Below are 27,621 nucleotides of genomic sequence, written 5' to 3'. Positions count from 1 at the left end.
AAATATCAGTGGATCCATCCATCCATCCGCGGGCTTCTTTCTCCTGTGATTCTGTTCTGTAAATGTTGTTGAAATATTAACCGCAGCCCCTGTTATTGACACTGTTGTTTCATCTGTTTATTTCCTCTTTATTCCTCCACTTGTTTCAGGCTGAGGGTGAATAAGTTCAGTGTGACCGGAAAGAAGGGACTGAGGTCGCTGCAGGAACCCAGACCCGGACTGAGAGTGGACGTGTGAACATCTCATGGTGTAAACGTCACCGCCCTGGGGACCGGAATATTGTTGGCCGATTCCTCGCCCTCCCCTTTAAACGGCCGCCCTCCCCTTTAAACCCCAACGCTTCCCAGGCCGGCCGACCGGTGACATCAGAGGCGACCCTGCCCGCTGGCACGTGACCCGGGTACGCGGCACTGCTGCTGATGATGCCGGATATCCGGTGCTGCCCTCCAGTGGGGGACGGGGGAATTACAGCTGGGGGGGGGGGGGCGGGGACCTGCAGGATCCCGGATGTGACTTTATCATCAGCGGCCCCCGCTCTTGCTGCGGGTTGATGGTGACAACTTTATCTATTTGGCAGAGAAGATTAAAAATTACTCTGGTGGATTCCAGACCAGGGCATCTGAGATGTCCTCATTCTTCAGGGAACGGGGGTTCCCCTCTTCTACTATAGATGAGGCTCTAACCAGGGTCTCTTCTGTAACTCCGCTCTCACTCCCCAACCCCCCACTTGTAACAAGGGCAGAGTCCCCCTTGTCCTCACCTTCCACCCTACCAGCCGTCACATACAACAGATAATCCTCCGACATTTTCGCCACCTCCAACGGGATCCCACCACTGGCCACATCTTCCCATCTCCTCCCCTGTCTGCTTTCCGCAGAGACCGCTCCCTCCGTAGCTCCCTGGTCCCTTCCCACCCAAATCACCCCCTCCCCGAGCACTTTCCCTTGCAAACGCAGGAGATGCTACACTTGTCGCTTTACCTCCCCCCTCGACTCCATCCAAGGACCCAAGCAGTCTTTCCAGGTGCGGCAGAGGTTCACCTGCACCTCCTCCAACCTCATCTATTGCATCCGCTGTTCTAGATGTCAACTGCTCTACGGGATATTCTTTGTGACTGCGATGTAATTATAGAGAGAAGTGTAGATTGGTTACTTCTTACTAACCAATTGTAGTGCTTGTTAGTAGAAGCTCCGCCTACTATGCGGTTCATATTATCAGAAGTCTGCTTAAGTAATTATCAAAGATACTAGAACGGAGCAAGATAGACCACTCCTGCAAATTCCAATGGACTGATGTGTAGTACGCAACGGAGCGGAACTTCCGCCATTTTAGTAAACTCGACCCGGCTTTAGTTATGCCTCTCGCAGTGTAATCATCGTTGCGGGGGAACAAGTTGTGTTTACTATGTTTATAGTATCTTTGCTTGGTCACTATGTAATATTATGTTTATTGGTAATGAGTGTGAGTAGCTGCTAGTTACTGTAACACCATGCAGATGAATGCTGTGAGTGAGTGGACTTTAATAAACTTGTGTTGTACATTGACGTGTGTGCGACTCGACTCATTACAAGCAGGACAGCACAAGAATGGACCCTTCCGCCCACAATATTTGTGCATGAAAACATTTCAGTATCAGCTGAAGTTACCCACTCATCCAATCCTCTCCCTACCTTGTATTCTTGCTCACTGAAATATCTCTTGTATGCTAGAACGAAGACGACATTCTCCAACGCCTCTTGAATCGCCTCTTCCAGCCTCTGGCGTAATGAATCGTCAAATCCAGCAGCTGCCAATCATCACACCTTTCCAGGAGCTCCATCATCGAAGACATTGGAGGAGCTGTGATGAATCAAAATCATGGAATTATCAAGTGTTGTCTGTTTTCCTCCACCCATAGCTGTCACCACCCCCACTCTGCTAAAAGGCAGACCACATGACGGAGATGAGGCGCTCCGATCAGCGGGTTGCTGTCAGGCCACGAGCCGGATCTACCCGCACCCTGCACGGAGGGAGGGAGGGAGACCCGGCTGTGATCCTCGACTTGCCCTGACAATGGTCCCCAGGCTGTTGCTGTAACTTATTCCCTGCGGCATCTAAACAATGCGCTAACTCACAACAATTGTCCCTCTCCCACTGTTCAATCCCACGGGTGCATTCTCTTCTTGATTCTGGATGGACACATTGTTCAAGTTCAAGTGAGTTTATTGTCATGTGTCCCTGTATAGGACAATGAAATTCTTGCTTTGCTTCAGCACACAGAACATAGTAGGCATTTACTACAAAACAGATCAGTGTGCCCATATACCGTAATATAAATATATACACACATGAATAAATAAACTGATAAAGTACAAATAACAGAAAATGTGTTCATAATAATCAGAGTTTTGTCCGAGCCAGGTTTAATAGCCTGATGGCTGTGGGGAAGTAGCTATTCCTGAACCTGGATGTTGCAGTCTTCAGGCTCCTGTACCTTCTACCTGAAGGTAGCAGGGAGATGAGTGTGGCCAGGATGGTGTGGGTCTTTGATGATACTGTCAGCCTTTTTGAGGCAGCGACACCTTTTGACAGAATACACCGTTGCGACATTAAACGCAACTTATTCTCACACTTTAGCTTTAGCATTCTGAGTTCAGAGGCACAGTATGCAAACAGGCCCTTCGGCCCAGCGAGTCCATGCCAATCTTCAATCCGTTACCTGCTCACACTAGTTTTATGTTATCTCACGTTCTGCATATTAGGGGCACATTTACAGAGGGCAATTGATGTTCATGCCAGCAAGCCATAGGGATGAGGGAGGAAACACACGCCGTCATAAGAAAAACATGCAAACTCCACACAAACAGTGGCCATGGTTAGAATCGAACCCGAGTCTCCGGTGCCGTGAGCCAGCGGTTCTACCAGCTGCACTACTGTGCCCACACTTATTATTGTCACATGTACTGAGAAACTGTGACAATATTTTGTTTGCATGCTGTCCAATCTAATCAGGTAATACTATACATAAATACAGCCAAGCCAAGCACAAGTACAGCAGGATGAGTGAAGAGAGTGTAATGAAATATTAATATTGTTCATTGGCTCCTTTTACCCTATCCCCGCCCTATCTCGAGGGGCAGAGAGAGAGAGAGGAGGGGTGAGATTGAGAGGGGAGAGAGTGTGAGAGAGGGGGGGTGGGGTGGAGAGGGAGGGAAGAGAGGAGAGGGGGGAGAGAGATAGAGAGGGGCGAGAGAGAGGGAGGGGAGAGGAGAGCCATGTCTGAGCGAGGAGCAAGGAGAGGATAGAGGAGAGAGGGGGGAGGGAGAGAGAGAGAGGAGAGAGAGGGTAGAGAGTGAGAGAGATTGAAGTTTCAAGAATAAATAAACTGATAAAGTGCAAATAACAGATATTAATGGGCTATTAATGTTCAGAGGTGAGGAGAGGGAGGGGGGAGAGGAGATCCATGTCTCTGAGAGGGGGAGGGAGTGAGGGGAGAGGGAGGGAGGGGGGGGCGCGGGAGGGCGGGGAGTCTGAGAGGGTAGGGGGGGAGAGGGAGGGGGAGGGAGGGGGGAGGGAGGAGAGGGGGGAAGAGACAGAGAGGGGGAGAGACAGAGAGAAGGGGGAGAGGGAGAGACAGAGAGGGGGGAGAAGAGACAGAGAGGGAGGGGGGGGGAGAGGGAGGAGGGGAGTGGACAGAGAGGGAGGGGGGAAGAGACAGAGAGGGGGGGAAGAGACAGAGAGGGAGGGGGTGAGAGAGAGGGGGGGATGAGACAGAGAGGGAGGGGGAGGAGACAGAGAGGGAGGGGGAGGAGACAGAGAGGGAGGGGGAGGAGACAGAGAGAGAGGGGGTGGACAGAGAGGGGGGGAAAGAGAGGGGGAGGAGATCCACGTCTCTGTGTCGCCGTCAATCCGTTTACTTGCCACACGTGAGTTTTGTGACTTTGAGGACAGATCGCAGCGGGGATATAAACGGGAAATAACATCAATAATGGCAACGTTTGTAAAATAAAATAGAAAGGAGAGCAGTGGGGATTTTAACATTCAAAAATAAGCAATTTTGTAAAAAATTAATCGTTCAACGTAAAATTTTAGAAAAGCATTTTCAGTCTAAATCAGCGGATTTAATAAGCGCGACGTTTTTAAACATTTATGCAATAATCTTTTCACAAAGAATTATCCAAATATAAATAAATATCGAAATATTTTGAAAAAATCAGAAAAGCGTTGACCTTTTTAAAATGGGGGGGGGGGCGAGTGTAATACAGTTGTGTGTGTGTGTGTGTGTGTGTGTGTGTGTGTGTGTGTGTGTGTGTGTGTGTGTGTGTGTGTGTGTGTGTGTGTGTGTGTGTGGGGGGGGCATCGACAGTTGGCGCTGGACGGGAGCGAGCCCCTTTGCGGGGCCCCACGCGCTGTTACCCCCCCCATGCATCCCATTGGCTGCCGCCGCCGCCGACGTCCCCGCGCGCTGCCTCTTCCCGCCAAGTCGGGGGGTCGACTGTAGCCGCCATTGTGAAGGACAGCCTCGATATTGTCATGGTGTCGGTCCACTACATCTACAGCTCACTGTTCTGCTGTAAACCACCCTATCTGTCTTTCTTCAGGTTCCACAATAACAAAGAAAGGTGAGGAAATATTATTGTTGTCTGTCGATGTTATTCGGTCCTGAATATGGTATTTCCTGTTGAGGGGGGAGGGGGAGAGGAGAGGAGGTGGAGAGGGGAGAGGAGGGGGAGGGGGGAATGGGAGGGGTGGAGGGGGAGGAGAATCGAGGGGAGGGGGGGGGAAATAGGACAGAAGGGGGAAAGAGGAGGGGGGAAGGGGGGAGAAGGGGAGGGGGAGAGGAGAAGAGGGGGAGAGTAGAAGGGGGGAGGGGGAGAGTAGAAGGGGGGGTGAGGAGAGAGTAGGAGGAGGGGGGTAGAGAGGGGATACTGCACGTCTCCGTTGCTCTGTCTCTGTATCTTTGCCTATAATCACCACCACTGGATGTCACAAACGTATCCTACACCCACTAGGGACAATGTTGACATTCACCAAGCCAATTCACCTGCAAACCTGCACGTCTTTGGAATGTGGGAGGTAACCGGAGATCTGGGAGAAAACCCATGCAGGTCTCGGGGAGAACGTGCAAACTCCGTACAGAGAGCGCCCGTTGTCAGAATCGAACCCGGAGCTCCAGCGCTGCATTTTGCTGTAAGGCAGCAACTCTAGCGCTGCGCCACCGTGAATCCCCGGGGAGAGCGGCGCCGTTTGTCAACCGGGTCCCCTTCATCAGTGAAGGGGTTCCTGCGGCCACACGCCCAGTGATGCCCCGAGTTTATGCATCACTGGGCAGAGAGGGGTCTGCCGTGGGGAGCAGCAGAATGAGGCCAGTCGGCCCATCTAGTCTACTCCGCCATTCACTCATGGTAAGACTCAAAAAGCTGGAGTAACTCAGCGGGACAGGCAGTATCTCTGGAGAGAAGGAATGGGTGACGTTTCGGGTCGAGACCCTTCTTCAGTCTGGTTACGGATAAGGGAAACGAGAGATATAGACGATTATTTTTTTCTTAGACTCAATCACGGCTGATCTATGTCTCCCTCTCAACCCCATTCTCCTGCCTTCTCCCCATAACCCTGACACCCGTACGAATGAAGAATCTGTCAACCTCCGCCTTAAAAATACCTAATGACAGCCGTCTGCGGCAATGAATCCCACAGATTCACCACCCGCCAGCTCAAGAAATCCCTCATCATCTCCATTCTAAAGGTACATCCTTTCATTCTGAGGCTGTGCCCTCTGGTCCTAGACTCTCCCACTGGTGGAAACATCCTCTCCACATCCACTCTGTCCAGGCCGCCCACTGTTTGATGGGGTGTGGAGGGTGCAGAGAGGGTTCGTGAGGGTGGGGACGGGGTTTGTAGGCTGCAGAGAGGGATTGGGAGAGAGGGGGGAGGGTGCAGAGAGGGTTTGGGAGAGGGGTTGGGATGTGGAGGACACAGAGAGGGTTCAGTAGGATGGGGTGTGGAGGGTGAGGATGGGGTGTGGAGCGTGAAGAGAGGGTTCAGGAGGGGAGGATTGGGTGTGGAGTGTTCGGGGGGGAGGATTGGGTGTGGAGGGTTCAGGAGGGTGAGGATGGGGTGTGGAGAGTGAAGAGAGGGTTCAGAAGGGGAGAATGGGGTGTGGAGGGTGTGGAGAGTGAAGAGAGGGTTCAGAAGGGGAGAATGGGGTGTGGGGGGTGAGGAGAGGGTTCAGGAGAGGGAGGATGGGGTGTCGAGAGGGCTCAGCAGGGTGGGGACAGGGTGTGTGGGTGACAGCATGGTGCCAGATGGGGTGACTGTGGGAAATGTGAGGCCATCCTCACCAGCAGACAATGAAGCAGCAATGCTGTATTCTGTGAATGTTTTTGTACTATTATACAATTAACATGGTGCCTTGCTACAGCAGCACCAAGAGTATTAGATAACATTTATTAACATAAATAAGGAATAATATTGCATCAAGTTTCATCAGACTGGTGTTGCCGTGTGTAGCGAGACCGATGCTCAGCCTCTGTTCTTTAGTGTTTAGAGGAATGAGGGGTGACCTGAATGAAATGTCCATAGATTGGATGTCCCATTGTACATGTGAGAATTTAACACTCTTGACTCCTGGTTTTTCCCCTGAGTGAAGAGTCCAGATCCATGGGTCAGTATCTGTGACTGGGGTGGTGGTCGCTGTGTTTCTGGGGTGGCTTGTTTCTGACTCTGAGGAACGGTGGTACAATGCAGGGCTGCCGAGCTCCACCCAGTGTAAATGTGCTTGGGATTCCTGTCTTCATCACTGTGTCTACCAGTGGTACCTCCATCCCCCAGCTACCGTTGGTCATTTGCCGTTTCAATACATTGAGGACAGAGGAAGCCAATTATTCGACCCACAGTGTCTTTGTCGGTTGTGCAAGAGTTCATCGGTCAGATCCCACCTTCTGGTAACCAGTCTTCAAGCACACATTGTAGTGTATACGTTTCTTCAAAGGTAATTTTAGCTGTGGAATTCTCTGCCACAGAAGGTAGTTGAGGCCACAGTTCTTTGGCTATATTTAAGAGGGAGTTAGATGTGGCCCTTGTGGCTAAAGGGATCAGGGGGTATGGAGAGAAGGCAGGTACAGGATACTGAGTTGGATGATCAGCCATGATCATATTGAATGGCGGTGCAGGCTCGAAGGGCCGAATGGCCTCTACTCCTGCACCTATTTTCTATGTTTCTATGAGTTCCAGATCTGTACTGATCCTGTGGTGGGAGAAACGTTTCACCAGGTCTACAATCTTTCAGCTAATTCCTATATCACCGTGCTAAACTGCTCCTCCTCCTTTCATCCCTCATCTCATTACTCTATACACCTCAATTGATGCTCTCGTGAAATTTAGCCTTTCCAATCATTTATCAAAGTTCCAAATACAGTTAATAATTTCCAGAATTATTCCAATTAACCACCTAACACTTTGCCAATTGTAACCTTTCTTGGAATTAGAAATGTGAGGTTAATGTTTGAGTTGTGTTTACGTGTCGGAACAGCATTTGTTTTATTTGAGCAGTAGTTGTGAGCAGCCAATTCCACCCATGACATGTGTGACAGGATCTGTTGGGGGAGAGAGTTCACCACTTGGAATCATCGATATTTTAAACTAGAAGGTGGTGTGCAACCTAAATGGGAACTTGAGGTTGTGTTATCCGGTTTGAGTTTAGACCTGCAGCAGCTGAGAGTTTGAGTTTAGACCTGCAGCATCTGAGGGTTTGAGTTTAGACCTGCAGCATCTGAGGGTTTGAGCTTAGACCTGCAGCATCTGCGGGTTTGAGTTTAGACCTGCAGCATCTGTGGGTTTGCGTTTAGACCTGCAGCGTCTGTGGGTTTGAGGTTAGACCTGCAGCATCTGTGGGTTTGATATTAGAACTGCAACATCTGTGGGTTTGAGTTTAGACCTGCAGCATCTGAGGGTTTGAGTTTGGACCAGCAGCATCTGTAGGTTGGAGTTTAGACCTGCAGCATCTGTGGGTTTGAGTTTAGACCTGCAGCAGCTGTTGGTTTGAGTTTAGACCTGTAGCATCTGAGGGTTTGTGTTTAGACCTGCAGCATCTGTGGGTTTGATATTAGACCTGCAGCATCTGTGGGTTTGAGTTTAGACCTGCAGCATCTGTGGGTTTGAGTTTAGACCTGCAGCATCTGTGCGTTTGAGTTTAGACCTGCAGTATCTGTGGGTCTTTATTTCACATTTGCAGCATCTGTGGGTTTGAGTTTAGACCAGCAGCGTCTGTGGGTTTGAGTTTAGACCTGCAGCATCTGTGGGTTTGATATTAGACCTGCAACATCTGTGGGTTTGAGTTTAGACCTGCAGCATCTGTGGGTTTGAGTTTAGACCTGCAGCATCTGTGGGTTTGAGTTTAGACCTGCAACATCTGTGGGTTTGAGTTTAGACCTGCAGCATTCGTGGGTTTGAGTTTAGACCTGCAGCATCTGTGGGTTTGATATTAGACCTATTAGCTTTGGAACAGCAGGAAGTCTAGGAATGGGGTTTAATACAGGATGCGTAGCAAAAGAAAAAGGGAGGATTGTGAGGGATAAGTTGATTAAACCACCATCATTGTGAGGGGCTGGCGATTGAAGTCACCGACCTTGTGATGGGCCGAGAAGTTGGAATCACCAACCTTGTGATTCGAACAAACAGTCAGACCTTCAGAGCTGTTGATAACATTGTAGAATAACAAGATGAGGTAAGGAATGTAGCTGACAACACAGAAGCTATTCTTTAGGTCAAAGGCAATTAAGTAGGGTAGGGCAACAGCTACTGCGCATGCTTAATAAGTTAAATGAATATTAACTTTACGCCCCTCATGACAAAGAACCTAATTTAAATGTACATGCGATGTATGATGTGGGAGGAGAGGGAATGATTGATGACGCACGGAGGGGAGGATTGGAAGATTGTGAACCTCGGTACACTGATTGGAAGGGGTCAGAAGGGGAGGCGTCCGATCAATAAAGACTGTATACTGAATTGTATAAAACTAGACGTTTTTCCTTTGCTCGGTGTGTCTCAACTTGGAGAGGCACCCGATTCTGCAGACTCGCAAATAAAGCATTTCTTGTTTCCGCGATTTAGTCTCTGAGTAGTGATTGTGAGCACAAACAATATATCTCACAAACGGGAGACTGACGGACTGACTGCCAGTAGTCAAGATGGCCGCCTCTGGCTTCACCCCCATTGACGTCAACGGGAGACTGACTGACGGACTGCCAGTAGTCAAGATGGCCGCCGGGATCCCACCAACTGTCGCCGCTCCCGCTCGCGCTCCCTCAGCCGTTGCCGCCCGTTATTTCCCGCCGTTTCCAGAAGGTTCTTCACCAACGGTCGCTCGCTCGCGCGCTCGGTCACTGGGAGTTAGTTCGCTTCTCCACGACCGACCTTCACATTCCCGCTGGAAATGGGTTGAATAAACACAGGTGTGAAGTATAAATCATCGTGAATGACAACAACGTGTAGTAGACAGACAGACAGACAGAGGTTGTTAGTTCATCACTAACTAACGGCAATAAGTCACCAATCTACACCCACTATCACAACACTGGGCCACAAAAACACCGCCTTTTGTTGTTTGTGTAGAAAACCTGTTTATTTTTGATTACATTCATTATTTCCATTTGAACCATTTTAAAAAGGTCAACGCTTTTCTGTTTTTTTCAAAATATTTCGATATTTATTTATATTTGGATAATTCTTTGTGAAAAGATTATTGCATAAATGTTTAAAAACGTCGCGCTTATTAAATCCGCTGATTTAGACTAAAAATGCTTTTCTAAAAATTTACGTTGAACGATTAATTTTTTACAAAATTGCTTATTTTTGAATGTTAAAATCCCCACTGCTCTCCTTTCTATTTTCTTTTACAAACGTTGCCGTTATTGATGTTATTTCCCGTTTATATCCCCGCTGCGATCTGTCCTCAAAGTCACAAAACTCACGTGTGGCGAGTAAACGGATTGACGGCGACACAGAGACGTGGATCTCCTCTCCCTCTCTCTTCCCCCACCCCCCCTCTCTGTCCACCCCCTCCCTCTCTGTCTCCTCCCCCTCCCTCTCTGTCTCCTCCCCCTCCCTCTCTGTCTCTTCCCCCCCTCTCTCTCACCCCCTCCCTCTCTGTCTACCCCCCCTCCTCCCTCTCCCCCCCTCCCTCTCTGTCTCTTCCCCCCCTCTCTGTCTCTCCCTCTCCCCCTTCTGTCTCTCCCCCTCTCTGTCTCTTCCCCCCTCTCCTCCCTTCTCTCTCCCCCTCCCTCTCTCCCCCCTACCCTCTCCCTCCTCCCTCTCTGTCTCTTCCCCCTCCCTCTCCCCTCACTCCCTCCCCCTCTCAGAGACATGGATCTCCTCTCCCCCTCCCTCTCCTCACCTCTGAACATTAATAGCCCATTATTATCTGTTATTTGCACTTTATCAGTTTATTTATTCTTGAATCTTCAATCTCTCTCACTCTCTACCCTCTCTCTCCTGTCTCTCCTCTCTCTCCCTCCCCCCTCTCTTCTCTATCCCCTCCTTGCTCCTCGCTCAGACATGGCTCTCCTCTCCCCTCCCTCTCTCTCGCCCCTCTCTATCTCTCTCCCCCCTCTCCTCTCTTCCCTCCCTCTCCACCCCCCCCCCTCTCTCACACTCTCTCCCCTCTCAATCTCACCCCTCCTCTCTCTCTCTCTCTGCCCCTCGAGATAGGGCGGGGATAGGGTAAAAGGAGCCAATGAACAATATTAATATTTCATTACACTCTCTTCACTCATCCTGCTGTACTTGTGCTTGGCTTGGCTGTATTTATGTATAGTATTACCTGATTAGATTGGACAGCATGCAAACAAAATATTGTCACAGTTTCTCAGTACATGTGACAATAATAAGTGTGGGCACAGTAGTGCAGCTGGTAGAACCGCTGGCTCACGGCACCGGAGACTCGGGTTCGATTCTAACCACGGCCACTGTTTGTGTGGAGTTTGCATGTTTTTCTTATGACGGCGTGTGTTTCCTCCCACATCCCTATGGCATGCTGGCATGAACATCAATTGCCCTCTGTAAATGTGCCCCTAATATGCAGAACGTGAGATAACATAAAACTAGTGTGAGCAGGTAATGGATTGATGATTGGCATGGACTCGCTGGGCCGAAGGGCCTGTTTGCATACTGTGCCTCTGAACTCTGAATGCTAAAGCTAAAGTGTGAGAATAAGTTGCGTTTAATGTCGCAACGGTGTATTCTGTCAAAAGGTGTCGCTGCCTCAAAAAGGCTGACAGTATCATCAAAGACCCACACCATCCTGGCCACACTCATCTCCCTGCTACCTTTAGGTAGAAGGTACAGGAGCCTGAAGACTGCAACATCCAGGTTCAGGAATAGCTACTTCCCCACAGCCATCAGGCTATTAAACCTGGCTCGGACAAAACTCTGATTATTATGAACACATTTTCTGTTATTTGTACTTTATCAGTTTATTTATTCATGTGTGTATATATTTATATTACGGTATATGGACACACTGATCTGTTTTGTAGTAAATGCCTACTATGTTCTGTGTGCTGAAGCAAAGCAAGAATTTCATTGTCCTATACAGGGACACATGACAATAAACTCACTTGAACTTGAACAATGTGTCCATCCAGAATCAAGAAGAGAATGCACCCGTGGGATTGAACAGTGGGAGAAGGACAATTGTTGTGAGTTAGCGCATTGTTTAGATGCCGCAGGGAATAAGTTACAGCAACAGCCTGGGGACCATTGTCAGGGCAAGTCGAGGATCACAGCCGGGTCTCCCTCCCTCCCTCCGTGCAGGGTGCGGGTAGATCCGGCTCGTGGCCTGACAGCAACCCGCTGATCGGAGCGCCTCATCTCCGTCATGTGGTCTGCCTTTTAGCAGAGTGGGGGTGGTGACAGCTATGGGTGGAGGAAAACAGACAACACTTGATAATTCCATGATTTTGATTCATCACAGCTCCTCCAATGTCTTCGATGATGGAGCTCCTGGAAAGGTGTGATGATTGGCAGCTGCTGGATTTGACGATTCATTACGCCAGAGGCTGGAAGAGGCGATTCAAGAGGCGTTGGAGAATGTCGTCTTCGTTCTAGCATACGAGAGATATTTCAGTGAGCAAGAGTACAAGGTAGGGAGAGGATTGGATGAGTGGGTAACTTCAGCTGATACTGAAATGTTTTCATGCACAAATATTGTGGGCGGAAGGGTCCATTCTTGTGCTGTCCTGCTTGTAATGAGTCGAGTCGCACACACGTCAATGTACAACACAAGTTTATTAAAGTCCACTCACTCACAGCATTCATCTGCATGGTGTTACAGTAACTAGCAGCTACTCACACTCATTACCAATAAACATAATATTACATAGTGACCAAGCAGATACTATAAACATAGTAAACACAACTTGTTCCCCCGCAACGATGATTACACTGCGAGAGGCATAACTAAAGCCGGGTCGAGTTTACTAAAATGGCGGAAGTTCCGCTCCGTTGCGTACTACACGTCAGTCCATTGGAATTTGCAGGAGTGGTCTATCTTGCTCCGTTCTAGTATCTTTGCTAATTACTTAAGCAGACTTCTGATAATATGAACCGCATAGTAGGCGGAGCTTCTACTAACAAGCACTACAATTGGTTAGTAAGAAGTAACCAATCTACACTTCTCTCTATAATTACAGCGCAGTCACAAAGAATATCCCGTAGAGCAGTTGACATCTAGAGCAGCGGATGCAATAGATGAGGTTGGAGGAGGTGCAGGTGAACCTCTGCCGCACCTGGAAAGACTGCTTGGGTCCTTGGATGGAGTCGAGGGGGGAGGTAAAGCGACAAGTGTAGCATCTCCTGCGTTTGCAAGGGAAAGTGCTCGGGGAGGGGGTGATTTGGGTGGGAAGGGACCAGGGAGCTACGGAGGGAGCGGTCTCTGCGGAAAGCAGACAGGGGAGGAGATGGGAAGATGTGGCCAGTGGTGGGATCCCGTTGGAGGTGGCGAAAATGTCGGAGGATTATCTGTTGTATGTGACGGCTGGTAGGGTGGAAGGTGAGGACAAGGGGGACTCTGCCCTTGTTACAAGTGGGGGGTTGGGGAGTGAGAGCGGAGTTACAGAAGAGACCCTGGTTAGAGCCTCATCTATAGTAGAAGAGGGGAACCCCCGTTCCCTGAAGAATGAGGACATCTCCGATGCCCTGGTCTGGAATCCACCAGAGTAATTTTTAATCTTCTCTGCCAAATAGATACAGTTGTCACCATCAACCCGCAGCAAGAGCGGGGGCCGCTGATGATAAAGTCACATCCGGGATCCTGCAGGTCCCCGCCCCCCCCCAGCTGCAATTCCCCCGTCCCCCACTGGAGGGCAGCACCGGATATCCGGCATCATCAGCAGCAGTGCCGCGTACCCGGGTCACGTGACAGCGGGCAGGGTCGCCTCTGATGTCACCGGTCGGCCGGCCCGGGAAGCGTTGGGGTTTAAAGGGGAGGGCGGCCGTTTAAAGGGGAGGGCGAGGAATCGGCCAACAATATTCCGGTCCCCAGGGCGGTGACGTTTACACCACGAGATGTTCACACGTCCACTCTCAGTCCGGGTCTGGGTTCCTGCAGCGACCTCAGTTCCTTCTTTCCGGTCACACTGAACTTATTCACCCTCAGCCTGAAACAAGTGGAGGAATAAAGAGGAAATAAACAGATGAAACAACAGTGTCAATAACAGGGACTGCGGTTAATATTTCAACAACATTTACAGAACAGAATCACAGGAGAAAGAAGCCCGCGGATGGATGGATGGATCCACTGATATTTGATCACATTAAACATTAACACAAACACTCACCTGATCAGCCCCAGACTCGGGAGGTTCAGTATGAGGTCGCGGAGAGCGGGGACACATTGGTCTGTGAGGGAGTTGTGTGTCAGGTACAGATCCGTCAGTGAGGGCTTTGTACTGAGAGTGGAGACGAGATCCTCGGCTCCAGAATCTGTGAGACCAACACGTTGCAGCCTGGAGATGAGAGAGAGTGAGGGTGAGGGACACAGAGAGACAGGAGACGGTGCAAATCCCCAGTGTTTATCAGTGACACAATTGCTGATCATATTAATGTTCAGTGTCACACACCCAGTGAGTGTAAACACAATCTCTCACAGTCTGGGACTTACCGCAGTGTGTGTATTTTACAGTCCGGGTTCCTCAGAGCCGCAGACACCAGTTTCACTCCGGAATCTCCCAGGTCGTTGTCTCCCAGTCTAAACACAAACAGACAGAGTAAGAAACAAACTGATACAAACCCCGGCCGCCCGGCGAGTCTGGGATAGATAACTTCCCCCAAACAGATATTTCTGGAAACACCTCAGCACATTATTGTGGATGTGGTGTTTGGTGACTTTCACCATTTATTCTCATTCCCCGACCGACCGGGAAATGTTCCCCGTGCAGAGAACGGCGGCAGGCGGGCGGGCAACGCGTGCGTGTGACCCGGGGGAAGGGGTCGACCACCGGTGACCCGGGGGAGGGAGGGTAAAATAGGAGGGGTGCCCCCCCCCACCCCGTGCACAGTGACGGCCGCTCGGCCCCATAGAAGGGGTGCTGGACGGAATAACAAAATAGTGGAACAATTTTACAGTTCAGTGTTAGCGTCAAACGGACAGTTACCTCAAGTCCTGACACTTGTGCAGAGCCGGTCCCAGCCGCTGGAGACCTTCACACTGAATGCGGCAGCTCCCCAGATCTAGATGTTTGATTGTATCACAGAGCCTGATGGCATGAGACAGGACTGCACAGTCAATCGGGGTCAGTCCCAGTCCATTGAATGAAAGTGTTTCCACAGATCCCAGTGTCTGCTGAGCCAGTACAGGACTCTGAGACTCAAACAGGTAGTGCATCGTGTTCAGGAGCCTCCTTTTACCAAACTCACTGGCTGCATTTCTAATCTGACGTTTAACCTCCCCCTTCACCCAGTCACTCACTCGGCAGATTGTTTGATGAGGGAATTTACCCAGAAACTCCTCCAGGATCCAAGCTGCCCGTGGGGAGGAGAGACCAGCGACAACCCGGAGAAATACTTCAAATCGCCCGTCTTTCATGCCATGGGCTTCAATGAGGAGTGTCGTGATATCCCCGCGATCTACAGTCATGAATTGTGCGAGTGCGGCTACAAACTCTTGGATGGTGAGGTGCGGGAAGGTGTACACCACGCTCCGGGCTGAATCCTCTCTCTCCAAAAGTTCCATCAGGAACCCGGACAGGAACTGGGAAGGCTGCAGATTGTATTTGATCAAATCTTCATCTGTGAACACAATGTTCTTCTCAGCCACTCCAGTGAAGGCCATCTGACCAACCCTCAGTAACACCTCACGGAGGCTCTCAATCTCACGGCTGTGGTTTTTTAGGATGTTGTAAATAAAGTAGCAATATAGTTGTGTGATGGTCTTGGGAACTTGCTGCGGGTCCCAGTGTGTTTGTGTGAAGAAGGGGCCCAGTGTCAGGACAAGGATCCAGCAGTAGGAGGGATTGTAGCTCATGGTGTACAGGATCTCATTCTCCTTCACATGTTTGAAAACAGCTGCTGCCACCGACTGATCTTCAAAATGCCTGGTGAAATATTCCTTCCGTTCCTCACCATCAAATCCCAGGATTTCAGCCCGGACACTGATCTCTGCCTTTTCCAGTAAATGTAACGCAGTGGGGCGGGTGGTCACTAGCACTGAACACCCTGGGAGCAGCTTGTGCTGGATTAAACTGTACACAATGTCAGACACTTCACACCGGGATTCAGGATCTGGGCACTGGTGCTGAGGTTCTGTATCTCTCCGACTGTCAGCAAAATCGATTCCGCCCTTGAATTCATCCAGACCGTCGAATATAAACAGCAATCCCTCTGGGTTCTTCCAGACCTCTCCTAGCATATTCCCAAAGTAAGGATACTGATGCAGAATCAGTTCCCTCAGGGTTATTCCACAGTTAATAGTGTTCAAATCCCGGAATTTGAAACTGAAGACAAACTGGAATTGTTGGAATATTTTCCCTGTGGCCCAGTCATGAACAATCTTTTGCACCATTGTTGTTTTTCCGATCCCCGGAACTCCGGCCACGGCAGACGAACTCCCAGATTTGGATTTGCTCGCCGAAATGTTCTGGAATAACTGATCAGTTCGGATTTTTTCAAACTCTCCCCTGAGATGTTCCTCTCTCCACTCTTCATGGTCCCGGCCTCTTGCCAGCAGCTCATGTTCCACCAGTGTCCGATCTCGAACAGTGGAGATGACCGTGAGCTCAGCGTATCGATCACGCAGCTGGAAAACCTTAACCTTCTCGTTCATCAGGATGGTGTTCACACTCAGTGTTTCAGTCTGTGCCCGCAGAGTCTCCATGTGCTTCTGCTGAACATCTTTTATCAGGTGAGATAAACAAGAGGTCCTGAAATTAGATTCATCACGCAAAGAAAAACACATTCACAGTATCCTAATATAGCCATAGTATGATACAGTGCGGGAACAGGCCATTCGGCCCAACTTGTCCACACCGGCCAACAATGTCCCACTTGCCTGCGCTTGCTTCATATCCCTTCAAACCTGTCCTATCCATGCACCTACCTTAACTGTTTCTTAAACGATGGGTTAGTCCCAGCCTCAACTACCTCCTCTCGCAACCTACATCATACACCCACCACCCTTTGTGTGAAAAAGTTACTCCTCGGATTCCTATTAAATCTTTTCCCCATCGCATTGAACCAATGTCCTCTGGTCCTCGATTCCCCTACTCTGGGCAAGAGACTCTGCACATCTAACCGATCTATTCCTCTCATTCCTACTCACTTCCCCTTTAACTCCATCATTATACTCACAATTTGTCACCCCATTTAATTGCATCCCATTATACCCTTCACACTTTGATTTACCCAGCCTATATTGGGAAAGATAAAAGTTCCTAATACAACGACCTTATTTGACCTGCAGCTGTCTGCAATCTCCTGACACATTTGTTCTTCTAATTCCCGTTGACTATTCGGGGGTCTGTAGTACACCCCCAACAAGGTGATCATCATTTTCTTGTTCCTCAGCTCTACCATATAGCCTCACTGGACGAAACCCCCTCCTCTTTTTCCCTCACCCCTGTCTCTCCTGAAGCTCCTGTACCCCGGAACATTGACCAGGTTTCAGTCATGGCTACTGATAAAGCCGAATTAAGTTAAAAATATAAGAAGATATTAAATTGGCTTCTGGGCTAGCTTACAGCTTATATTTAGTCTCAAATTAGGCTTGCCTCAGGTTGCGGTGTGTGAGATAATAAATACTATAACATTGTCTCCCAAGTGACGAGAGAGGAAGCAGAGAAGTAGCTAGATCTCTTTGATGTATTGGAAAAGTAAGATGTCGTAAACCAAGTGTCCTATGTTTATGAGGGAGGAGGTGCTGAGAGAGGAACCAGAGAAGTAGCTAGATCTCTTTGATGTATTTGATAAAATAAAATGTCGTTAACCAAATGGCCAATGTTTTTAATATATCTTGTACCATGTGACAGATGCCTTTGAGTTGATGCATTCTGTAGAAATTATTTTCCTGTACCTCTGACCATGACTAATGTCTGTGGAATGTGCTAAGGTGACAAAAAAAAACCCTATATAATACAATGTAATTCTGTTGTTCAGAGAAGTGGACTGAGGACAGTGAAGTGTCTGTAATTGCTCACTTGACTTGGAGTTCTCCCTCCCTTCCATCGGCTGATAATAAGTAAAGTTTTGAACTGGTCTACCAAACAGTTTGTGTGTTGTCTGTTTATTAAGAGGCGAACCTGTTAAGTTGTTATAAAAGTAACTTTTTCACTACAACATCCCAGTCGCTCGTACCTATCCACGCCCCAAGCTTATCCGCCTTACCTGTCAGGCCCCTTGCATTAAAATAGGGGCAGTTAAAACCAACCCTCCTTCCTCGCTCTCCGCCTTTCACCAACCTATTCTGTCCACTAACCTCTCCCACACCACCCTCCATACCAAATTCTAGCCTCTCACGCGCCTCTGTCCCGTACGAGATCCCACCCCCTGCCAATCTAGTTTAAACCCTCTCGAGTAGCATTAGCAAACCTTCCCACTAGGATGTTGCTCCCCCTCCAGTTAAGGTGCAACCCGTCCCTTTTGTACAGGTCACCCCTGCCCCAGATGAGATCCCAATGATCCAGAAATCTAACTCCCTGCCCCCTGCACCAATTCCTCAACCACACATTCATTTCCTCTCTTCCCATTCACACCTTCACTAGCACGAGGTATTGGACGTAATCCTGAGATCACTACCCTGCAGGTCCTGCTTTTCAGTCTTCGACCCAATTCCATAAAGTGGTTTTGCAGAACCTACCTCCTTCTGCTTCCTACCTATGTCATTTGTGCCAACATGTGCAACAACCTCCGGCTGCTCCACTTCACCCTTGAGCATGTCGTGCAGCTGCTTCGAGACGTCCTGGACCCTGGCACAAGGGGAGGCAACACACCATCCTGGAGTCTCACCTGCTGCCTGCCTGCCGCAGAATCAACTGTCCGCATCTCTGACTATTGACTGGCCCATATTATGCTTTACGATTATGATTAGTGTTACACTCATTAGTTGATGTGTTATTGATTAAATATTATCTGATTGTTATAGCTGTGTATTGGTCGACTAAGCAGAAATAAATTGGTAAAATAATATTTGGACAGATACATGGATTGTAACGGGTTAGAGGGATATTGGGAAGTTGCGGCTGGCCGGGAGAGCTTAAATGGGGGAATTTTGGTCGCTATGGACAAATTAGACCTCAGATCCCGTTACCGCACTGTATCTATCGAACTAAAAGTCTCATCTTAACCACTGCGCTAAATATTGATTTTGAAAAACACGACCCTATATCGCTATAATTTGGGCCATCTTACTCACAGTTCTCCACCGTTGCGGCAGCCCCGAGAATTGTTCCATCGATGAAAAATAAAAAAGTTATGAGTGTTTAAAAAATCTTGAGATCAGCTGATTGGTCCTCTCGCCTGTCAATCACCACAATGAAGGTAACGCCACATCCAGGGGGGGGGGGTGAAGGACTATAAAACCCAGGATGCCTGGACGTGAGTCAGTCACGATGGAAGATCGCGAGGGAGAGTCCATGACTGTGATTCTAAGCTGTGAATCAACTGAACTGTGAGTCTGTAATGTACTTGGAATAAATGATTTGTTAGGAGGTTGAAATGCTATGAAATTGAATTTGCTCGCCTGCACTCTGCTTGAAATGCTATGAAATGTATTTGCTGGCCTGCACTCGGCTTGAAATGGAATTCTCCCTGTAACCGCAAGGGTTATTTCCGAGTCCTTTACATTCCTCCCTCATCGCAAAGATGTTGATTAATTGGACATCTGTAAATTGTCCCTAGTCTGCAAGGAGTGGATATAAAGATGGGATAAATAGGAAGGGCTGATTGATGGACGGCGAATCCGCAGTTGGCCAAAACATGCAACTGAATACCTTTCAGATGAGCAGGTAGTTCCCAGGAAACCTTCATGGCTTTGAACGATTCGATCAGATCAGAACCTGTTGGAATAATTTCATGGAATGAGTTTGAGTTGCATTTTGACAAAAAGGACAAATTCTCTATAGAAACATGTCCTGTACCTTCTTCCCCCATTGCTTTCAGCAACTCCTCCAGTTTGGGGAGCAGGTGGTGCATTTTCACGAAGCATTTCCATATCAGTTTACGGACCTGCGGCTCTTTCTCAGTCACCAGGTTGAGGAGAAGTGTGGAACCGGCCGCACGGCTTCCTCTCTTCGTGCGTTTGATGACTCGCTGTGAAGAGCCATGGGGACAAGTAGTTATAGAGCTGTACAACATGGAAACAGAACCCTCAGCCAACCTTGGCGATGGATTTACTGGAGTCACAGTGCCTTAAGTGGTAGAGTGATAGAGCAATATACCACTGGGAGACAGGCTATTCAGCCCACATTGTCCATGCCAACCAAGTTACAATTCTAAGCCAGGGCCATTTGCCTGCATTTGGCCTACAGCCCCGTAAGCCCCTCCTATCCACTCATCAGTCTGAATGTACTTTGATATCCCTAATGTTATCCGCTTTTCCAGCTTCCTCTGGCATTGTGTTCCAGATATGGCCTGCTCTCCAAGTAAACCTGTTGTCCCCAGATCCCACCTACATTTCTCCCATCTCCCCACAAGCCTGCACCCTCCAGTTTGTGGATCACCACTGCTGTGCAGGATATTCTTTGTGACTGTGCCGTACTGAGTTGTAATTACAGAGAGCAGCACAGCACAAGAATGGACCCTTCCGCCCACAATATTTGTGCAGGAAAACATTTGAGTATCAGCTGAAGTTACCCACTCATCCAATCCTCTCCCTACCTTGTACTCTTGCTCACTAAAATATCTCTCGTATGCTAGAACGAAGACGAGTCTCCACCGCCTCTTGAATCGCCTCTTCCAGCCTCTGGCGGTAATGATTTGTCAAATCCAGCAGCTGCGAATCATCACACCTTTCCAGGAGCTCCATCATCGAAGACATTGGAGGAGCTGTGATGAATAAAAATAATGGAATTATCAAGTGTTGTCTGTTTTCCTCCACCCATAGCTGTCACCACCCCCACTCTGCTAAAAGGCAGACCACATGACGGAGATGAGGCGCTCCGATCAGCGGGTTGCTGTCAGGCCACGAGCCGGATCTACCCGCACCCTTTACGGAGGGAGGGAGACCCGGCTGTGATCCTCGGCTTGCCCTGACAATGGTCCCCAGCCTGTTGCTGTAACTTATTCCCTGCGGCATCTAAACAATGCGCTAACTCACAACAATTGTCCCTCCCACTGTTCAATCCCACGGGTGCATTCTCTTCTTGATTCTGGATGGACACAATGTCAACACATTTTGACAGAATACACTGTTGCGACATTAAACGAGACTTATTCTCACACTTTAGCATTCAGAGTTCAGAGGCACAGTATGCAAACAGGCCCTTCGGCCCAGCGAGTCCATGCCAATCATCAATCGATCACCCGCTCACACTAGTTTTATGTTATCTCACGTTCTGCATATTAGGAGCACATTTACAGAGGGCAATTGATGTTCATGCCAGCATGCCATAGGGATGTGGGAGGAAACACACACTGTCATAGGAAAAACATGCAAACTCCACACAAACAGTGGCCTTGGTTAGAATCGAACCCGAGTCTCCGGAGCCGTGAGCCAGTGGTTCTACCAGCTGCACTACTGTGCCCACACTTATTATTGTCACATGTACTGAGAAACAGTGACAATATTGTGTTTGCATGCTGTCCAATCTAATCAGGTAATACTATACATAAATACGGCCAAGCCAAGCACAAGTAGCAGCAGGTAGAGTGAAGAGAGTGCTGAATATAGTTTTCCTCAGCATGTAGCGATACAGTTTCAGAGAAAACATCCAACGTCCACAATGAAATAGTTCGTAAAAATAAGGACTGTGTCCCCCACACAGGCCACAACTCACCAATGGAAGGATCTTTCAGTAGACTGATAACATCATAATAAGAATGCACAAGATTCACAGCAACGTGGTTCTATACATTCAGAACCCGTTTACTGAGAACACATAGAAACATAGAAAATAGGTGCAGGAGTAGGCCATTCGGCCCTTCGAGCCTGCACCGCCATTCAATATGATCATGGCTGATCATCCAACTCAGAATCCTGTACCTGCCTTCTCTCCATACCCCCTGATCCCTTTAGCCACAAGGACCACATCTAACTCCCTCTTAAATATAGCCAATGAACTGGCCTCAACTACCTTCTGTGGCAGAGAATTCCACAGATTCACCACTCTCTGTGTGAAATTTTTTTCCTCATCTCGGTCCTAAAAGATTTCCCCCTTATCCTTAAACTGCGACCCCTCGTTCTGGACTTCCCCAACATCGGGAACAATATTCCTGCATCTAGACTGTCCAACCCCTTAAGAATTTTGTAAGTTTCTATAAGATCCCCCATCAATCTTCTAAATTCTAGCAAGTACAAACCGAGTCTTTTCAATCTTTCCTCATATGACAGTCCCGCCATCCCAGAGATCAATCTCGTGAACTTACGCTGCACTGCCTCAATCACAAGAATGTCCTTCCTCAATTAGGAGACCAAAACTGTACACAATACTCCAATGTGGTCTCACCAGAGCCCTATACAACTGCAGAAGAACCTCTCTACCCCTATACTGAAACCAAGACCAAGAGATTGGTGGTTAAGTTTGGCAGGTCCAAGCTCCCCCTTCAGCCGATTAACACTGCAGGGATGGACATTGAGGTGGTGCAGACATATAAATAGCTGGGAGTGCACCTTGATAACAACTGTGTGTAATATGTGCTTTAAGAATTCACTGTAGTTACATATTGAACTACTGAACTGTTGACAAACATCAGTTCCTCTCAGCACTCGCTCTCTCCACTGATTCATACCTCAACAAACAGGGATTATCCTTTGCTATCTTGCAGACATTCTCTATTATCATAGCTGAAAGATACAATTCTGCATTAAATGGTCCTGAACTATCCCAGCTGTGGACAGGTGATCTCTCCCTACCTTTAAACAACCTCTAGCATCTAAATCAAACGTATTTGGTTATCTAACCGCTGTGTGTGATCTGGCCAAGTACAAATGACTAGCATTTGTTACCTGTATAATAAAGACAATGTGTATTTACGTTATTGATTAAATTAGTGAATGCAGAAAACAGTGGAAGTGCAATGTTGGATGTTCCATTATCAGAGCTGGGACTGTAATCAAATGCTGATCAACTGCTGAGTGTTTCCAGCAAGTTTCTCTTTTTCATTCAGATCTTCTGGAAGAGCAATATTTAAAAAAAATTCCATGCCCAAAAAAACGGTTGTGAAAGTCACACGTCATCCTACAGTGGTCAATAGATTTGTGCAAATATCATATTTCAACTCACATACCCAATAGTCAGTCCCAACTGATTTGAATAATGAAATGAGAACTGACATGTACAAAACGCATTCTGTGTTGCAAATCTGAAATCCTCAAAGTATCCTTTCCTTTTACTATCATTCTGCTGCAACTTCTCCTGGGATCACTCAGTCCCTCGGCCTACTCAACATAAATGTTCACGCATGTAGTGCATCCGTCAAAGAGAATGCCTACAAGTCCTTGGTCAGGCTCAAATTGGTGACAATAAGGGAATGGACCCAACACACGTGCTGCTCCCGATGTTAAGTCATTTAAAAAGGGGATTGAGCAACTAGATCTCCTCAACTTGGTGAAAAAGGCCCACTTCAAAATGTAATCACTACTCTACTCACTCCGACCTGCGCCCGATAACCACTGATGAGGTGTTTGCGCACTAATCAACTAGAAATAGAACCAGTCTTATCTGTGGCCACAGGGCGAATAAAATGTGCAACTCTCCGTACAGACGGCTCAGAAAGGCCTTTACTCTGGTAATTGTGGAAGTTTTATCAGCAAAAATATCTGAAAGCGGAAATAACAAGCTGACGGTTTCATTATAAAATAGTTCCCATTTAGTAAGTGTAAAACAAACTGGGACATTTGCTTTGACTCCAACTGACTGCTCAGCTCATTCAACACATCAAGTGTTGGTTACATAGAAACATAGAAATTAGGTGCAGGAGTAGGCCATTCGGCCCTTCGAGCCTGCACCGCCATTCAATATGATCATGGCTGATCATCCAACTCAGTATCCCGTACCTGCCTTCTCTCCATACCCTCTGATCCCCTTAGCCACAAGGGCCACATCTAACTCCCTCTTAAATATAGCCAATGAACTGTGGCCTCAACTACCTTCTGCGGCAGAGAATTCCACAGCTAAAATTACCTTTGAAGAAACGTATACACTATAATGTGTGCTTGAAGACTGGTTACCAGAAGGTGGGATCTGACCGATGAACTCTTGCACAACCGACAAAGACACTGTGGGTCGAATAATTGGCTTTCTCTGTCCTCAATGTATTGAAACCGCAAATGACCAACGGTAGCTGGGGGATGGAGGTACCACTGGTAGACACGGTGATGAAGACAGGAATCCCAAGCACATTTACACTGGGTGGAGCTGGACAGCCCTGCATTGTACCACCGTTCCTCAGAGTCAGAAACAAGCCACCCCAGAAACACAGCGACCACCACCCCAGTCACAGATACTGACCCCTAGATCTGGACTCTTCACTCAGGGGAAAAACCAGGAGTCAAGAGTGTTAAATTCTCACATGTACAATGGAACAATTAAATACTTACATGCAGCATAACATGACACCCGACATACATACATTCTATGGACATTTCATTCAGGTCACCCCTCATTCCTCTAAACACTAAAGAACAGAGGCTGAGCATCGGTCTCGCTACACATGGCAACACCAGTCTGATGAAACTTGATGCAATATTATTCCTTATTTATGTTAATAAATGTTATCTAATATTCTTGGTGCTGCTGTAGCAAGGCACCATGTTAATTGTATAATAGTACAAAAACATTCACAGAATACAGCATTGCTGCTTCATTGTCTGCTGGTGAGAATGGCCTCACATTTCCCACAGTCACCCCATCTGGCACCATGCTGTCACCCACACACCCTGTCCCTACCCTGCTGAGCCCTCTCGACACCCCATCCTCCCTCTCCTGAACCCTCTCCTCACCCCCACACCCCATTCTCCCCTTCTGAACCCTCTCCTCACCCTCCACACCCCATTCTCCCCTTCTGAACCCTCTCTTCACTCTCCACACCCTCCACACCCCATTCTCCCCTTCTGAACCCTCTCTTCACCCTCCACACCCCATCAAACAGTGGGCAGCCTGGACAGAGTGGATGTGGAGAGGATGTTTCCACCAGTGGGAGAGTCTAGGACCAGAGGGCACAGCCTCAGAATGAAAGGATGTACCTTTAGAATGGAGATGATGAGGGATTTCTTGAGCTGGCGGGTGGTGAATCTGTGGGATTCATTGCCGCAGACGGCTGACATTAGGTATTTTTAAGGCGGAGGTTGACAGATTCTTCATTCGTACGGGTGTCAGGGTTATGGGGTGAAGGCAGGAGAATGGGGTTGAGAGGGAGAGATAGATCAGCCGTGATTGAGTCTAAGAAAAAAATCATCGTCTATATCTCTCGTTTCTTATCCGTAACCAGACTGAAGAAGGGTCTCGACCCGAAACGTCACCCATTCCTTCTCTCCAGAGATACTGCCTGTCCCGCTGAGTTACTCCAGCTTTTTGAGTCTAACCATGAGTGAATGGCGGAGTAGACTAGATGGGCCGACTGGCCTCATTCTGCTGCTCCCCACGGCAGACCCCTCTCTGCCCAGTGATGCATAAACTCGGGGCATCACTGGGCGTGTGGCCGCAGGAACCCCTTCACTGATGAGCGGGGAACCGGTTGACAAACGGCGCCGCTCTCCCCGGGGATTCACGGTGGCGCAGCGCTAGAGTTGCTGCCTTACAGCAAAATGCAGCGCTGGAGACCCGGGTTCGATCCTGACTATGGGCGCTCTCTGTACGGAGTTTGCACGTTCTCCCCGAGACCTGCATGGGTTTTCTCCCAGATCTCCGGTTACCTCCCACATTCCAAAGACGTGCAGGTTTGCAGGTGAATTGGCTTGGTGAATGTAAACATTGTCCCTAGTGGGTGTAGGATACGTTTGTGACATCCAGTGGTGGTGATTATAGGCAAAGATACAGAGACAGAGCAACGGAGACGTGCAGTATCCCCTCTCTACCCCCCTCCTCCTACTCTCTCCTCACCCCCTTCTACTCTCCCCCTCCCCCCTTCTACTCTCCCCCTCCCCTTCTCCCCCCTTCCCCCCTCCTCTTCCCCCCCTCTGTCCTATTTCCCCCCACCCCTCGATTCCCCTCCCCCTCCCCCCCCTCCCATTCCCCCCTCCCCCTCCCCTCTCCCCTCTCCACCTCCTCTCCCCCTCTCCCCCTCCCCCCTTCCCCCCTCAACAGGAAATACCATATTCAGGACCGAATAACATCGACAGACAACAATAATATTTCCTCACCTTTCTTTGTTATTGGGGAACCTGAAGAAAGACAGATAGGGTGGTTTACAGCAGAACAGTGAGCTGTAGATGTAGTGGACCGACACCATGACAATATCGAGGCTGTCCTTCAAAATGGCGGCTACAGTCGACCCCCCGACTTGGCGGGAAGAGGCAGCGCGCGGGGACGTCGGTGGCGGCGGCAGCCAATGGGATGCATGGGGGGGGTAACAGCGCGTGGGGCCCCGCAAAGGTGCTCGCTCCCGTCCAGCGCCTACTGTCGATGCCCCCCCCCCCACACACACACACACACACACACACACACACACACACACACACACACACACACACACACAACTGTATTACACTGCCCCCCCCCACACAACTGTATTACACTCGCTCCCCCCCCACACAACTGTATTACACTCGCCCCCCCCCCACACACACACACACACACCCACACACACACACACACACAACTGTATTACACTGCCCCCCCCACACAACTGTATTACACTCGCTCCCCCCCCCCACCAACTGTATTACACTCGCTCCCCCCCCCCCCCCACACAACTGTATTACACTCGCTCCCCCCCCCCCCCCCCCACACAACTGTATTACACTCGCTCCCCCCCCCCCCACCAGGCTGTTGACCGTCGCTCATTCACCCACCCGCCACACACACACTAACCCACCCCGACTGTCGACCATCGCTCCCGGGCGGACACAGACCACACTGTTGACGTCAACGGGAGACTGACTGACTGACGGACTGCCAGTAGTCAAGATGGCCGCCTCTGGCTTCACCCCCCATTGACGTCAACGGGAGACAGACTGACGGGCTGCCAGTAGTCAAGATGGCCGCCGGGATCCCAGCAACTGTCGCCGCTCCCGCTCGCGCTCCCTCAGCCGTTGCCGCCCGTTATTTCCCGCCGTTTCCAGAAGGTTCTTCACCAACGGTCGCTCGCTCGCTCGCGCGCTCGGTCACTGGGAGTTAGTTCCTTCTCCACCACCGACCGGCCGGCTTCACATTCCCGCTGGAAACGGGTTGGATAAACACAGGTGGGAAGTTTAAATCATCTTGAATGACAACAACGTGTAGTAGACACACAGACAGACAGACAGACACACAGACACACAGACACACAGACAGACAGACAGACACACACACAGACAGACAGACAGACAGACAGACACACAGGCAGACAGACACACAGACACACAGACACACAGACAGACAGACAGACAGACAGACAGACACACAGACAGACACACAGACAGACAGACACACAGACAGACAGACAGACACACAGACAGACAGACAGACACACAGACAGACAGACAGACACACACACACACAGACAGACACACAGACACACAGACAGACAGACACACAGACACACAGACAGACAGACAGACAGACAGACAGACAGACAGACAGACAGACACACAGACACACACAGACAGACAGACACACAGACACACAGACACACAGACACACAGACAGACAGACAGAAGAAGGACAGGGACGAAGACACACAGACAGACACACAGACACACGACAGACACACAGACACACAGACCAGGACAGACGACAGACACACAGACAGACAGACAGACCACACAGACAGACAGGACACACAGACAGGACAGAC

At 49.1% G+C, this 27,621-nt stretch overlaps 1 protein-coding gene and 1 long non-coding RNA gene across 2 annotated transcripts; both read right to left on the bottom strand.

Annotated features, from left to right (window-relative positions):
* Nucleotides 1–13,185: 13,185 nt before the first annotated feature.
* LOC116989831 lies at nucleotides 13,186–14,190 on the bottom strand. Its single transcript, XR_004416335.1, has 3 exons — nucleotides 14,141–14,190; nucleotides 13,818–13,985; nucleotides 13,186–13,637 (listed from the first exon to the last, which is right to left on the bottom strand). It is a non-coding gene; the product is annotated as an uncharacterized LOC116989831 (long non-coding RNA).
* Nucleotides 14,191–14,709: 519 nt separating this feature from the next.
* LOC116989926 (NACHT, LRR and PYD domains-containing protein 12-like) lies at nucleotides 14,710–20,388 on the bottom strand. The gene is made up of 5 exons (XM_033047481.1): nucleotides 20,347–20,388; nucleotides 19,608–19,779; nucleotides 19,461–19,526; nucleotides 15,940–16,368; nucleotides 14,710–14,735 (listed from the first exon to the last, which is right to left on the bottom strand). Exons 2-5 carry the CDS (start codon nucleotides 19,660–19,662, stop codon nucleotides 14,710–14,712), a joined length of 576 nt encoding a protein of 191 aa, XP_032903372.1. The 5' UTR covers nucleotides 19,663–19,779; nucleotides 20,347–20,388.
* Nucleotides 20,389–27,621: the final 7,233 nt, after the last annotated feature.

The sequence above is a fragment of the Amblyraja radiata genome, chromosome 30 (assembly GCF_010909765.2).
Source record: "Amblyraja radiata isolate CabotCenter1 chromosome 30, sAmbRad1.1.pri, whole genome shotgun sequence".
Taxonomy (NCBI): domain Eukaryota; kingdom Metazoa; phylum Chordata; class Chondrichthyes; order Rajiformes; family Rajidae; genus Amblyraja; species Amblyraja radiata.
Note: the sequence above shows the minus strand (reverse complement) of the source record. Positions and strands in the feature narration are given on the sequence as shown.